Source organism: Zootoca vivipara, chromosome 2 (assembly GCF_963506605.1).
Source record: "Zootoca vivipara chromosome 2, rZooViv1.1, whole genome shotgun sequence".
Classification (NCBI taxonomy): Eukaryota; Metazoa; Chordata; class Lepidosauria; order Squamata; family Lacertidae; genus Zootoca; species Zootoca vivipara.
The window spans coordinates 16,731,823-16,747,800 of NC_083277.1; the positions used below are offsets into that span (position 1 = coordinate 16,731,823).

General features: G+C 48.2%; 1 protein-coding gene across 3 annotated transcripts; it reads left to right on the forward strand.

Moving 5' to 3' along the window:
• The first annotated feature begins 7,292 nt into the window (after nt 1-7,292).
• LOC118078788 (cholinesterase-like) lies at nt 7,293-14,127 on the forward strand. 3 transcript variants are annotated; one of them, XM_060271226.1, is made up of 4 exons: nt 7,293-7,423; nt 9,094-10,579; nt 11,521-11,687; nt 13,876-14,127. In XM_060271226.1, the coding sequence occupies exons 1-4, from the start codon at nt 7,303-7,305 to the stop codon at nt 13,941-13,943; spliced, it is 1,842 nt and encodes a 613-aa protein (XP_060127209.1). In that variant the 5' UTR covers nt 7,293-7,302; the 3' UTR covers nt 13,944-14,127. The 3 variants fall into 3 exon arrangements, with proteins under 3 accessions (XP_060127209.1, XP_060127210.1, XP_060127211.1); XM_060271227.1 differs by lacking the exon at nt 7,293-7,423 and adding an exon at nt 7,505-7,574; XM_060271228.1 differs by lacking the exon at nt 7,293-7,423 and adding an exon at nt 7,669-8,476.
• The last annotated feature ends 1,851 nt before the right edge of the window (nt 14,128-15,978 follow it).

A 15,978-nucleotide genomic window follows, 5' to 3' on the forward strand; every position in this document is an offset into this window, starting at 1 on the left:
GGAAAACACTGCCGGGCGGACTTCCACCCCATGGAAATCGCCAGGAACTGCCCCACCTCTGCACCCATCTCGACTGATTGCCCTTCCTGCCAAACAACAGGGAGCACCATCAGCGACAGGAGAAGAGCGATTGACATCTCTCCATCTGAAAGGAAAAGTCATCTCCGCACCCAGCTAATCCGATCCCCCACCCGTTGCCCTTGTCTCCCCCTCCCTCCCAGTCCAGAGATTTCCATGCAGGGACAGGAGGGTATATAAGGGGACTTTACCATTTCCTGGGGTTCCTTCCTTCTTTCCAGAGGCAGGGACCCTACAGCTGTAGCTTTGCATTCTGCAATAAAGGGATCAGTTTGTTTTTCCTGACAGCATTGTGTGGTCTCTGTCATTTTCCCGGCGGAGCTGAACTTAGTGCAAATTTTGGAGCTTCCGACCCGCGTCTGTCCTTCTTAAAAGGCAACGCATTTTGGGGTACATTTTTCATAACAGGGGAAAAGGTTAGCACATATTCATGCCGTAACTCTAGCAAAAAGATCCTGAAATCCTTTCGGCTTAATTTTGGGAGTCTGCACAGAAGACATGTGGCTGTCAGGCACGCCTGTGGTTGCAGGCTAAGGAAAACACCACACCCACCATCATGATGTCTGTGTTGGGAGATTCATTCCCCGTGTGCAGTCAGTCATGGGTTTGTTGTCTATCACATGACTGGGCATGTGTTTTCATTCCACAGAGTGGGAAGTGACGTAGACAGGATGTCTGTCCTACTGTGTTCCTGAAGTGGAACTGTTGTAAGCCAAAAATGGCTTATCTTCTGAGTTAGCCAATAAAACTCAGAGACAAGAGGAGTTAGGAGTCCATTATGTTTATTGCAAAGCAATAAGGTTACAGTCGAATCTTTTCGGAATACTGGAACCCCGCCCAAAGGCCAGGCAGGGGTATTTATAACATTTCAGACAAAGGATTTCAATTTAACCAATCACATAAATCATTACATCATTTAATATTTAATATTCATCACCTCATTTCATATTTAATATGTACGTCATTACCTAATCTAATACGCATGCGCAATAAGCGTTGCTAACTAAACTTTGATTCTTACTGTGATCTGTTACATATTGTTAGTTTGCATGTATGGGAACCTGTGTTACGTGTGGATGTAACAATTTATGTTCTAGTTTATGAATTGCTTCTTTGTGATTTACGTATTAGCTGACCTTCTATCCCAGTAGGGACGGCTTCTTGCTGAATCATCAGTTTCTTTAAAGCAACAGGTTACCATAATTCACTAATATAAGCATACTAGTGTTGTTCAGCCCGTTTAGAAAACGGGCGCTAGAGGATATGTGAGAGCGTGCGCGCGGCTGCTGGTTGGGAGGTTGGGGGAAGAGTGAGAGCGGAGGGAATCGGCGTTTCCGCGCAGGCGCGCACGCTGCTCCGTAACCCATCTCACTGAATCCTTACTTGAAATCTCGGAGCAGGACACGGGAGCGTGCGCGCGCGGGTGCTGGTTGGGAGGTTGAAATCAAGAGAGGGTTGGGCGGGGCAGAGGGCAGGGGAGAAGCGGGCAGGGTCCTGCCTGCTCCTAGGCGGGGCTTCCACACCTCGTCAGTGTGTGAGGCTTGAGACAAATACTGTAAGGTACTACCATAATGAGTGGCGATAACAATTACAAAGGCAAACGGGCTTTCTGGGACGGTGGCAACGGAGCGGGTATCTTTTCTGCACTTGAGGGGAGCCGCGCTCATGGGAGAAAGGTGTCTCTCTTCCCCCACCTCCAGTACGACGGCGAAGTTTGTTTTGTCTTGGGGGGATGAGCCTCCCTCCCTCCTTCACACCCTGAGTCGCTGACTTTCCCAGGAGCAGTCACCCGCTTTCGCCCCATTGTGAACCCGGCGGGCGGCGGCACCATCCCGACTACATCCACGGCGACCCTCCCTGCCTTCAAGACGGCTTTGTCAGAGGCACAGCGATCTGCGTCCCGAGGAGCGCATGGTGTTGGGCGGCTGGGCTGGCTGAGTGGGTGGGTGGGGGCACCGTCCCTTGACGGAGGCAGTTCCGCCGACGAAATGGTAGGCAGAGGGGTGGGGGGACTTGATGCTAGTCGCCGGTGGCCGGGGAGGGTAGGAGGGGGGGAAAGCAGCCTTCTCCTCCTCACGCTTTAGCGCAACTGCAGTGAGGTGCTTGTCCGGCCGGGAGCAGCGGTTGGCAGAGGGGTGGGGGGGTGGGGAGAGCGCGCTCGTCCAATCCCTGTGTCCCTGGTTGTCTCTGCTGTCCAATCCCTGTGTCCCTGGGGGACATGCGCAGTGACCCAGGGACACACGGGACAGCTTGGACGCAGGGACAACTTGGACATTATTATATAGGATTCCAGGATTTATAGGGAATTACATTATTAACTTAATTGGGGCCCTTTGGGCCCCTGCTACAGAACTGTTATTCCTTTGTTCTTTCTCTTTGCTGTATGATGCTAGAGAGAGGGGGAGCCATGTTCCAGTGCTCTGTGTGTGTTTATATGTAAATAAACTAGCTTAGCCAGAATGCTGAGTTGCTGTGGTCTGTGTCACAGCCCTGCCTGGGCCTGTACAGCACCACTGGACGTTTTCAAGGTCGATTGGTGCTGCACCAATGACACGTTGTATCCCAGGCTGCAGCTCCTCTCAGGTTGCCAGCTGGATACTTGCTATTCCCTTCTCAAAGGACACAGACCAGGATGTGATTTAAAAACAACAAGTTTAGTTTATTGATTGTTACATAAGCGTGCGGTTACTGGATTGAGAATCTTGTTGTACATGAACTTGAAATGTTACCTATACCGGCCTATTACCTCTAATTATAAATTACCGGCCTATTACTGCTAAAGTCACCTAAGTAAATATTTATTAATAAGCTCACAACTCTGTATCCCGTCTGTATGTTCCTACCCTCCAATACACCACCTAGCTCTCTGCCTCTCACGAACTAACCAACTCTGACTCACTAGCTCACTCACTGTCTCAACTCCAACTCCAACTGACTAACTCCAACTGACTAACTGCCACTCGGGAGGGGTTTTTATCCCTGGGCTGAGCCCGCCCCCGAGGGTTCTATCTGCTCCAAGCTTAACCCCTTACACGCTGGGGCTTGTCTAGGTGGCGAATCGCCACAGTCTGTTACACAACTGTGCAAATATCTGCAGATGCTAAGAGTGTGTTGATGCACTACATCAATCACTAGAGGTCCTGAGGCTGAGGAAGGCTCAGAAGCTCCCGAACGATCGCCCAGGAAACAGGGAACATGCCAGTCGGGCATGTGTCCCTGCCAGGGTCCTACTCGTGAGTAGGCCGTTTCCCTGACACTCTGATGTCATGTGATTAAGAGTTGGGTAGCCTCACCTACAGTCCTTTATGGATCCAGCCTGGCTGGTTTCCCTATCCTTGAGGCAGATGTGCCTCAAGAACTGGGGTGTACCAGGGAGGGAACCTAAAAACAAACAAACAGCAATTCACATTTTCCTAGAAAACACAGAACATGTTCAAAGCCAGGGCTCGGAAGGTGAATGACTGCAGCTTGTTTGCGGAAAGAACCCCAAGGTCAGCAAACAGAGCTGTCCTCTTTGTGCTGGTTAGCAGCACAGCTTTTTTTAAAAAATCTCTTTTGGGAATTGTTGAGCAGTAGAGAGAAACCAAAGAGACAGCGCGCTCCTACTGTGCCCTTAACTGAAAAAGGGAAAGTTTATAATAAATGTGGTTGCTATGTTATAGACAAATATGTGTCCCTCGCAATGCGGCGGTGTGGTGCCACAACATTTATTTAAGCTGGTGTGTGTGTGTGTGTGTGTGTGTGAGAGAGAGAGAGAGAGAGAGAGAGAGAGAGAGAGAGAGAGAGAGAGAAAGAGAGAGAGAGAGTCATAGAACAGAATCATAGAGCTGGGCCATGATGATCATCTAGTCCAACCCCCGGCAATGTGAGGCTCAAACCCACAACCTTGAGATTAAGAGTTTCATGCTCTACCGATATGTACTAGATAATTATTATTTTTAGTGGAACACTGCCTGCTTTATTTATTTAGTAGTATTTGGCAGAGTGATGCAATATTGAGCAGAGTTTGCCAGAAGTGGAACGCATTAAGTGTCCTTCTCAAATGTACAATGACTATTATCTTCCAGAGGGTGGTCACATTCAGGTGGTGATTCAGTCTCCAGCAAGAGTTCAGGTTCAATGCAAGAGTCAAGTTAAAATATACCTCCCCCCAAAAACTGGAAGCATTTTTGCTTGGGTTGATGGGAGAAGAGATTACAAAAGCAGACCAAAGACTATTTATGTAAGCCACCACTGCAGCAAGAATTCTTTTAGTCCAAAGGTGGAAACCACAAGAGCTACCAACGATCGAGGAGTGGCAGATGGAGATGATGGACAATGCAGAGTTAGCCAAACTGACTGTGAGGATCCGGAACCAAGGCGGTCAGAAATTCCAGAGAGATTGGAGTAAATTTATTGAGTACCTGAGAGACTATTGCAAAAAATGTGAAGACACTTCCAGGATTGATATGAATCAGGCATGTCAAACCTGCGGCCCTCCAGATGTTTTGGACTACAATTCCCATCTTCCCCAACCACTGGTCCTGCTAGCTAGGGATCATGGGAGTTGTAGGCGAAAACATCTAGAGGGCCACAGTTTGGGGGGATGCCTGTAATAGACACAGTGGGTCCAAGTGGTGGTGGGAACAGCGAGCAGAGTTTATATAATAACAAAATGCAAACAGTGCCGTTTGCAATGATTCAGTTAATTCTCAAATGCATGCCAAACAAGCACAATAACCGCTGCAATCGGTGAAAATAGCACTATAATTTTCACATAGCTGAGTAAATTAAAACATGTAGTGGGACAAACTGCCTAACTATTTTATCCTTCTGCCACTGTAAGCTCTGGTCCATAGAAGCTTATGCTATGGTATATTTGGCCTATAAGCCGCTGCAACATAATATAAAAATAGTATCTGACCATGGATAATAGAAGGACTTGAGATGTATTACTGAAGGACAGAAACTGAGAGCAGAAATGTGTATATAACTGATCAGGAAATTAGAAACCAGTTGAAGAGAGGGAGGGAAGTCACGAGCTCGGCGGAGCAAATGTTTTAGAAATGGCTATTATAATGTTTTTATATTTTATGTTTTCCTTTTATTAATAAAAATAATAAAAATTATATGAAAAAGAGAGACAGTCACGGTTCCTGGCAGACCCTGGAGGGCTCCAGGTGGAGTTCAGGCTAGGACAGGGGTCAGCAAACTGTTTCAGCAGGGGGCCGGTCCACTGTCCCTCAGACGTTGTGGGGGGCCGGACTATCTTTTGAAAAAATATATGAACGAATTCCTGAAAAAAATATGAACGAATTCCTGAAAAAAATATGAACGAATTCCTATGCCCCACAAATAACCCAGAGATGCATTTTAAATAAAAGGACACATTCTACTCATGTAAAAACATGCTGATTCCTGGACCGCCCGCGGGCCGGATTGAGAAGGCGATTGGGGACCCTGGGCTAGGGCAGGCATCCCCAAACTTCGGCCCTCCAGATGTTTTGGACTACAATTCCCATCATCCCTGACCACTGGTCCTGTTAGCTAGGGACCATGGGAGTTGTAGGCCAAAACATCTGGAGGGCCGCAGTTTGGGGATGCCTGGGCTAGGGACTCACACACAAAGTCAAGGTGCGTATAAAATATACATTTGAAGCACATTCAAAGCACATTCCTTCCCTCAAACAATTCTGGGCACTGCAGTAAACCCCTCCCAGTGTTGCAATTCTAGGCTTGCCATACATCAGGAAAATTCCTGACATGTTCTGATTTTCGGGTTTAAAAATGGCATCCGATGGGCAAAGCAGTGGTAACAGCTCAAAAAGCTGGTAGAAATTCCTAGGTGTCATGAGTTTTACTTTTTGAAATTTGGCAACCCTAGCTGGAGCTCCCTCTTGCAATGCACCCCAGTTGCTATTGCAACATCTCTGCTGCCACCTGCTGGTTGGAGGTCCTTGCTAAGCTGCTATCAAATTATGGATCTGGAAGGACCTTACTCATTGGTTGCATCCCCAACTGACTGTGAGAAAAGCCTGATGGGACAGGCTTCCATTGGCGTATCTGGATCTTTGGAGAAGCTAGAGCATTCTAGATTAGAATCTATTTGTGTATTAATCCCTATTTTCTTAATCTGTTTCCAACCCACTAGTTGTTAGTCGAATAAACCTCATTGCCTGCACATCCCTTAGGAATGGGTGTATATTGTTGGAAAGCTGCTTCTCAAAAATCCAAAATCCCTGTATTTGTGGACATTTGTATCACTCCATGGCCAAAGGACAGAAGGATTGTAATACCTTTGGGCTGAATCCTTTAAAGTTCTGCTCAGAGTAAAGGTAAAGGCACCCGTGACCAGTCGTGACCAACTCTAGGGTTGTGGCACTCATCTCGCGTTATTGGCCGAGGGAGCTGGCGTACAACTTCCAGGTCCATACCTGCCAAGTTCCGGCCTGAGAAATAAGGGACTGGACCGGAAGTAGCAGACCGGAAGTAGCGCTGCCGCCATTTTGGAACTGGGCAAAGCAGCATCAAAAGTCACTTCTGAGCATGCTCCGCCCAGTTCCAAAATGGCCGCTGCACCAGAATAAACCGGGAAAAAACAAAAAAAATCCGATTTTTTGGCTGGGGACAGCTGGAAAAACGGGGGATTCCCGGGGAATACGGGAGACTTGGCAGCTATGTCCAGGTCATGTGGCCAGCATGACAAAGCCACTTCTGGCGAACCAGAGCAGCGCACGGAAACACTGTTTACCTTCCCACTGTAGCGGTACCTATTTATCTACTTGCACTTTGATGTGCTTTCGAACTGCTAGGTTGGCAGGAGCTGGGACCGAGCAACAGGAGCTCACAACGTCGCGGGGATTCGAACCGCTGACCTTCTGATCGGCAAAGCCCTAGGCTTTGTGGTTTAACCCACAGCACCACCCGCGTCTACTCAGAGAAGACACATGGAACTCTGTGTCTACTACTGAGTTCCATGTGTACTGAGTAGTACTCAGTGTCTACTCAGAGTAGACACATGGAAATCAATGGTCCTATCTTAGTCTTGTCCTTTAATGGTAGTGGGTCTCCTCTGAGTATAACTTATTTTGGAGGCAGCCCTTTCCCCCCCCCCGTACCTTCTCCCAATTTATGTAAAAGCAAGGTCTCTCTGACCCCTGGCCTACATTCGGATCCTGCCAAGATGTAGCCTCCTCCCACTGGGTGAATAAAGCCAGTCGGTCATTGACTTTTGCTTACGTACAGATGAGCAGATGCTCCCATGCCCAGGTGTTTTTCATACGAGAGTCTGGATCCTCAGCGGTACCTAACTTTCCTCTTCAGAGTGGGCTGCAGGGGATACTGAGGAGCAGGAACATCCACCAGGGTGAGTCTGTAAGCAACAGAAATGTGATGTGAGCTGGCCATGGGGCATAACTCAGAACATTACCAAAAGTTGAAATTACAACAAGCCTACACCACAAATCAGAGTGTCTCTTAAAATGGATGAGAATGGGGGAATGTTCTCTGGAGAACAGGTAAACAATCTGCCATAGGAAAGGAAATCAGAAACTTGAGTTCTAGCAGTGTCAATGTTGTTGCTTCCCCCCCTTTTTTGGGGGGGGGGTTGGATTTGTCTTTGGCGATTTCCATGATAACCCCTTATACCCAGTTACCCGTTGCATTCATAATTTAGAGGAACCAAAACTTCTGTTAAATAAAATAGGACTTAATAACTATATATGCTTAGGATAGTACAGGGACTAGAAACCATCAAAATATCAGGAAAAACTGGACAGTGTCTCCTGGCACCTTAAAGAGTTTTCATTGCGTGGACAGGCAGAGTCCCCCAAACCCCAGGCGACCCCTGAGCGGAATGATGACTCAAGACAACTTGCTATGGGATTAAAATTGGCCACAACTTTATTAAGATTCAGATGTAGGGAGACCTTGGCTCAGGCATTGGGTGTTTATCCCTCCCAGTCCCCAGCCGGGGATCTGGGAGACTTCAGGATTATCCAGAATGTGTGGGATTGGGCTGGCTCTGGAGAACATATGTTCAAGCAGAGAGCCCGCCCCCTGTTTGCCACCTCTGGAGGGGAGAGCAATGACAACCTTTTGGCATACGGCCAATGCCTCCCCTCTAGACCCCTAGTATCGCTGCCGCAAAGGGGGCGTGGGACACAGCTCCACGCCCCCCCCCCATTTAGGAAGATAGACTAAAGGATTCCGCCCAAAGCCTGAAACCCCAAAGTTGTGACGTATTGGTACGGGAAAGGCGAAACCTGCCAGTGCAGGAAAATCCCTTTCCGGCCCTTCAACAGTGGCCCTAATGTAGCAGCGCCCGCGTACCTGTGGAAAAGAGGTTAACCTGCAAAAGAAGACTTAAACAAGGATGTGGAGGGTGGGAGAAGCTCTGGAGCAGATTGCCGCTTCCCAGGTAAGATTCACCTTCTGTTGTGTGGGCTGTATACTCCCTCCCCTTACGTGGCCAATCCCCTGGGAACACCTCCCCAGGCAGGATTGGACAATTGGCTGGGGTAGGTGGAGAGCCCAGGTATCCAGCCTGGGGAGGATACAGCCAGTCCGAACTACCAAGTCGCTGCTCTGGGATCCAGGGGGCTGCGCGCGACCAAGCAAAAGTTGTCCCCCATTTAATGTGGGGAGCGGTCATTGTGGTATACAATGGAACCTCGGTTTATGAATTTTCGGTTTACGAACACCGCGGACCCATCTGGAACGGATGAATTCACTTTCCACTACTTTCGATGGGAAAGTTCGCTTCAGTTTATGAACGCTTCAGTTTATGAACAGACTTCCGGAACCAATTACACCCATGCTTCGGGAAAGTACACTTCAATTTATGAACAGAACCAATTGTGTTCATAAACCGAGGTACCACTGTATGTTCTTTTGTAGGCAGGGACATACAAAAAGCAGATTTGTTTGATACTGACCCTTCCATTTGGGTTTCTTCTTGTATTCAACATTGTTGCATTATTCTAATGTCTCATATTCTAATGTTTCCCACCACGCCCCTATTTCTGATTTGTTCAGCTGCAGCTGCCATGCTTCATTTTTGGACTTTACCCTCCTCCTTCTGTCTCCTGCTCTTCCTCCTGCCTTCCAGCTCTGCCTCTGATGATGATGATACTGTGGTGGTCACCAGCAGTGGTCCCATTAAAGGCAAAATACTCCCAGCTGGCACTGGCTCTGTGACCGCCTACCTCGGCATCCCCTATGCTGAGCCCCCCGTGGGAAAACTGCGCTTCCAGAAGCCAGTTCCACATCAGCCATGGAGCCAGGCATTGGAGGCCACCACCTTTGGCAACTCTTGCCATCAGTTAAACATCGAACAAATGCCATTTTCAGAGCTATATGATGCTAACACACCACTTTCAGAGGACTGCCTCTTCCTCAACATCTGGGTGCCCCACCCACGGCCAGTCACACCAGTGCCCATCCTCCTATGGATCTATGGCGGGGGTTTTATCATGGGCACAGCCTCTCTGGATATGTACAATGGGGCCTTGTTAGCAGCTACAGAGAATGTCATTGTGGCCTCCATGAATTACCGCCTGGGGAGTCTGGGTTTCCTGTACCTGCCCCCAGATGCCCCAGGAAACGTTGGCTTGTGGGACCAACATCTGGCTCTGAAGTGGGTGAGTGAGAACGCAGCTGTGTTTGGTGGTGATGCAGCTCGGATAACTCTCCTTGGCGAAAGTGCTGGAGGAGCCGCAGTTGGTTTCCACCTGCTTTCACCGGCAAGTCAACCCCTTTTTGCCCGTGCTGTGCTTCAGAGTGGGGTTCCCAATGCTCCCTGGGGTTGGAAGAATCCTGAAAATGCCCTAAGAGATTCAGTGATAGTGAGTCGCCTAATGGGGTGTCATGAAGCTAACCACAGTGCTATGGTAAGCTGCCTACAGGGGATGGAAATGAACAGCAAAACGTTTGCTGCCTTGCAAGCTTTCTTATCATTGACAACGGATGGGGAGTTCCTCCCAGATGATCCCCCAAAGAGGCTGGAGATTGGTCTTGTTCACGGCAAACCCATTCTCGCTGGTGTCACTGCTGATGAAGGGTCAACTACGGTATTTTTTATGTATCCTAACATGACATTGAAGGATGGAAAACTGACCTGGGAGCAGGCCCTTGAAGCAGTCAAAGGAACTTTCACAGCAGGAGCCAAAAAAGATGTTGACCAGGATGTGTTACAGAAGTACACTGAAGGTAGCCATGGGCTGGAACAATATCATTTGGCCATGGCTCATTATATGGGAGATTACAACTTTGTGTGCCCACTGCTTGAGTTTGCTGAGAAGGTGGGGAAAGATAAGAACCCAGTTTATGTTTACTCCTTCGACCACCGCAGTCCTGACTCTATTTGGCCTGAATGGGCGGGGACACCCCATGGAGCTGAGGTACCTTACTTGTTTGGAAGTGTGGAATTAGTGTTGCAAACAAACCGATCGGAGGTGAAGGCTGCCGAAGTCGAATTGAGCCGGCAAGTGATGCGATATTGGGCAGAATTTGCCAGAAGTGGGTAAGGCATTAATCAAACACTTTTGGCTCAATAGTGGAATTTTGTGCTTCCATTTTGTGGAGGACGGGTGGGATTCTCTCTGTACAGTCATTGGGATCTTCCCTCCCCAGGCCACACCTCTCATTTGCTGAGTTCTCTGCCATCCTTGAGGGCTTTTCCCAGGCTGGAATGTGTCCTTGAAATGTGATAATATCTCATCCGTGCTCTGGTGGGGAGATCGGTGTTTTCATGGCTGGAATGTAGCCTATTGTACAAGGCAAGAGTCACATCCATTGACTGGCCCACTGTTGCCCTCACCCAACACTGGGTCCCAAAAGGTTGTGTATGAGGTAATGTGGCCCCTGCTCTGAAAGGTGTTCTCCACCTCTGCTGTAGTTATCATGGACAATGCCTGACTGCACCTGTGAGTAAGCTTCTACCACAGCATGTGTGATCCTGGAGGGCAGCATTTTGAGAAACACAGCCATTTTTCCTAATGAGAATCTGTTGCCCATACAGTGGTGCCTCGCAAGACGAATTTTATTCGTTCCACGAGTCAATTTGTTTTGCGAAAAATTCGTCTTGTGAATCACGGTTTCCCATAGGAATGCATTGAAATTTCTTTTTTTGCCCATAGGAACACATTAATTAAATTCATCCTGCGAGTCACCATCAGATCGCAAAACGCATTTGTCTTGCGAACAATTAGTCTTGCAGGGCATTCGTCTTGCGAGGTACCACTATGAATCCTTGCACAGCTGCCCACTTCTGATGTCGGCTATGGGGCAACTTTTATTTCTGGCACAGCACTCTCGGCAGCACTGGGAGCAAGGTTTAGACATTATTTAAATTCTGGCGTGGCTTATCTATTTATTACATTACCGTATACAACACTGGAAGCTTCACCCTGCAAACCAATCTGAGGCTGAGATATGTCTCTGATTTCTTTGTTTCCTCTACAGGAATCCCACTGGGTCCATGAGAGATGAGGCACAGTGGCCTGTCTACAACGCTACAGAGCAGAAGTTCTTCCACATTGGCACAGATGTGGCAGGCCAGCTCAAACGGATGTCGCCTAGCCCACGATGCGAATTCCTGAGCTCTCTGCATTCTAAGGCCACACAAACAGGTGTGATCAGGGCTGTGGGAGAGGAACCATATGCAGTTCCCCGCTCTGGAGTAGAATCACAGAACAGAATCAGAGAATTGTAGAGTTGGAACAAACCCCAAGGATCATTTAGTGCAACCCCCTGCAATACAGGAATAGGCAGGTGGCTTGTGAGGGGATGAGACCTGTGGCCTTGGCGTGATCAGATCCATGCCCCTACTGCAGCCACTAGTGAGAAATAAGGAGAAGGGATATCACTGAATGTAGGCAATACTTCTGTGAGGGCTGCACAAAGAGGTGGCATTGAGGGCAGATGTTCTGGGCCCACACCCCAGGAGAGGGACCACAGACAGGATCCCTCCCAACCTGCTTCTCTTCTTCACCGTTGCAACGTGCTTGTACACCTGCCTGTCACCCTGGCTCAGACAAGGGGTGGGTGGATGAAAAGGCCAAGCAGTGGATGTCCCTGTCTGCTTGCCTCTCCATCTGGCAAACAAGCAAGTGGTAGCAAGGAGGAGAAAGGTGAATACAGGGGTACCTCTACTTATGAATGACTCGACTTATGAATGTTTCTACTTACGAATGGAGCTCTGTCCGCCATCTTGGATGCTGTTTAGATAGGATTTTTTCTACTGTACTTACGAATTTTTAGATAGGGTTGCTTCGACTTACGATTTTTTTCTCCCAATATATTCCTATGGGATTCGACTTACCATTTTTTTCGACTTACGAATGTGCGTTCGGAACACATTAAATTAGTAAGTAGAGGTACCACTGTAATACCAGCAGGTGATAATGCCAGAGTGGCGGATTACTCGGTAAGAGAAGGGGCCTTATGACATTTGCTTTGTTCAAGGGCCCTCCGAAACTTGGAACCAGTGCTATCTTCTGTTAGCCCAGAATGTTCTAGAACAAGGCCCAAATATGTCCCTCTCTAAGAAAGTTTTGCCTCAGCATTCCAGGCGCCAATGGTGAAAGCGGAACATCATCTAGCTGTTCTTTCTCACATCACGGTCCTTTTCAGTCCTCCTCACAGACACTTCAAGAAATTGAAGGCAGTTTTCTTTTATCATAGCTTCTCCACAACTCCCCACAGCAGTATTGTTCCCTCAGTACTCCAAGGTTCCTCCTCTCCATTTCCCTCACTGGCTTATCCACCCTCCAAAGGCCATTATCCCCACACTCCAAATCCCTTAGCAACAGGTGCCAAGGCTGCCTCAAACCAGAGCCAGTGTGGTGTAGTGGTTAAGAGCAATAGACTTGTAATCTGGGGAACCGGGTTCACGTCCCCGTTCCTCCACAAGCAGCTGCTGGGTGACCTTGGGCTAGTCACACTTCTTTGAAGTCTCTCAGCCCCACTCACCTCACAGAGTGTTTGTTGTGGGGGAGGAAGGGAAAGGAGAATGTTAGCCGCTTTGAGACTCCTTCGGGTAGTGATAAGGCGGGATATCAAATCCAAACTCCTCCTCCTCCTCCTCCTCCTCCTCCTCCTCCTCCTCCTCCTCCTCTTCTCAGCCTTCCCTTGCTTACAATTCAATCCCTTTCCTTGTTTTCCCAGGCAACTGACCGTAATGAAACATAGTAGAACAGCAAGAACATTAAACAACCTAACAAAACAATGCAAATAGATAAATTATCTCCCACACATCTTTTCCTGAGTCCTTCCCCCCCTAAATTGCCGGCGGCTGCAGGAATGTGAGGAACTGAATTTAAGAATGAAGAAATGAGAAACTGGGAGAACCAAAATTGGCAGATCTGTCGATCTTTAGTGGCTACTGGTCAGGGATGATCAGGCCAACAACAACATCTGGAGAGCCACAGGTTCCCCATCCTCTGGTTTTTTTTTAAAGGCCTCATCAGTTCCCACAGCATTCTGGTACAGGAGACATGCTGGCTGCATGCTGTGGAAAAGGAAACCTTGTTATTGTCATTGTAGGAGTAGCAGCATTTTTTTTAAAAAAAAAAATTGGTAAAGTGAGGGGGGAATGAAACACCTGTTCCCCTCAGCCACCTCAGAGAGCTTTGCCCCTGAAGCAGCTTAAGACCCCATCTTCAGTGGGGCATGGAGGGTACCATAAAAATGTGGGGAGGGGGATTCTGCTTTTGATTAAAACCAAACGTCAGGAGACTGAGCAATCTCCTGCATGGATAGTTGTTTGACCTTCTGCTGATCAGTTCTTTCCCTCTGTCCCACCTTTGTCTTTCGCAGAAAAATCTCCAGAAGTTCCTGCTTCATCTACTTTGGAGAAAGATGTGAACAGTGCGACACAAACTTAGAGAGGCAGAACAGGAAATATCTCGCAGCATGTGAAAATGGAAGCTCTGAAATGGGGGAAATCATGCCTTAGAAACAGTTTCAGCTGTGCCTGCTCCTTAACACAACTATTCACAACGCAGCTGTTCATTGGGACCCACCTGTCTGAAGAAATAAACAAATGTTTTGACAGGAATTTAATGAAAATGTAAATGCCGCTCAGGCATTTGGTACTCTGGGCAACTGAGTGCATGAATGGGATCTGCAGAAGACATGGGCTCATTTAGGGTTTCCATCCCCAAGGAGGGAGCCACCGGCATGGAATAATAGAATCAGAGTTGGGTGGGCCCAAGGGTCATCTAGTCCAACCCCCTGTAATGCAGGAATCTAAATCTAAAGCATCAATGACAGATGGCCTATAGGACTCCTTTATGCTAATGTCATTCATGCATCCCGTGTTCAGAAAGTGGTGGTGGGGGATGAGTGTTCAGACCCCTGGGCTCTCACTTGTGGGGTGCCTCAGGGTTCTGTCCTCTCCCCCATGCTTTTTAACATCTACATGCAGCCGCTGGGAGAGATCATCAGGGGGTTTGGGCTGGGTGTCCATCAGTATGCTGATGATACCCAGCTCTACCTCTCCTTTAAATCAGAACCAGTGAAGGCGGTGAAGGTCCTGTGTGAGTGCCTGGAGGCGGTTGGAGGATGTATGGCGGCTAACAGATTGAGATTGAATCCTGACAAGACAGAAGTACTGTTTGTGGGGGACAGGAGGCGGGCAGGTGTGGAGGACTCCCTGGTCCTGAATGGGGTAACTGTGCCCCTGAAAGACCAGGTGCGCAGCCTGGGAGTCATTTTAGACTCACAGCTGTCCATGGAGGCACAGGTCAACTCTGTGTCCAGGGCAGCTGTTTATCAGCTCCATCTGGTACGCAGGCCGAGTCCCTACCTGCCCACTGACTGTCTCTCCAGAGTGGTGCATGCTCTAGTTATCTCCCGCTTGGACTACTGCAATGCGCTCTACGTGGGGCTACCTTTGAAGGTGACCCGGAAACTACAACTAATCCAGAATGCGGCAGCTAGACTGGTGACTGGGAGCGGCCGCCGAGACCACATAACACCGGTCCTGAAAGACCTACATTGGCTCCCAGTATGTTTCCGAGCACAATTCAAAGTGTTGGTGTTGACCTTTAAAGCCCTAAACGGCCTTGGTCCGGTATACCTGAAGGAGCGTCTCCACCCCCATCGTTCTGCCTGGACACTGAGGTCCAGCTCCGAGGGCCTTCTGGCGGTTCCCTCGCTACGAGAAGCCAAGTTACAGGGAACCAAGCAGAGGGCCTTCTCGGTAGTGGCACCCACCCTGTGGAATGCCCTCCCACCAGAGGTCAAAGAGAACAACAATTACCAGACCTTTAGAAGGCATCTCAAGGCAGCCCTGTTTAGGGAAGCTTTTAATGTTTGATGGATTTCTGTATTTCAGTGTTTTGTTGGAAGCCACCCACAGTGGCTGGGGGAACCCGGCCAGATGGGCGGGGTATAAATAATATATTATTATTATTATTATTATTATTATTATTATTATTATTATTATTATTATCCCCTAGACAGCATGGCCTAGCCTGTGCATTCTGGAGAGGCTCTTCAAACGTTCAGTATAAACAGGTAGCGAGTGCTTGAGCAGGACTGAAACTGAAAGGAATGAAGTGAGTACAGCCTCGTTCTCTTAGCTGGATTACCCCCTTTGTCCTCGATCACATTCATAGGATTTTCCAACCACCACAAGAAGATATCAAGATTAGGGATCCTTGAAGCTTTTGTTCTGTCTGAATTTTTCATTGAACCAACCTAAATGTGTCTATCCTGGATAAGACATGCGGATCAGAACACAGGCAGACTTGGGTTTTCACAGTTCACTAAATATTGCATACTGGGTTTCAGCTCAGATACATAGCAAAATGCATATTAAAAAAGGGATGTACTTAGTTGAAATGTGTAGATAAAGGCAGGTTTTGTGAGGAAATATATACGTTCAAAAATAATGCAAGCGTTTGGTGTTTTATT

Coding starts and splice junctions, on each gene's coding strand:
- LOC118078788 (XM_060271226.1), top strand. CDS start 7,303: ATGAGCAGATGCTCCCATGCCCAGGTGTTTTTCATACGAGAGTCTGGA. Junction 10,580..11,520: donor GCAGAATTTGCCAGAAGTGG/GTAAGGCATTAA, acceptor TTTCCTCTACAG/GAATCCCACTGGGTCCATGA. Junction 11,688..13,875: donor TTCTAAGGCCACACAAACAG/GTGTGATCAGGG, acceptor TGTCTTTCGCAG/AAAAATCTCCAGAAGTTCCT.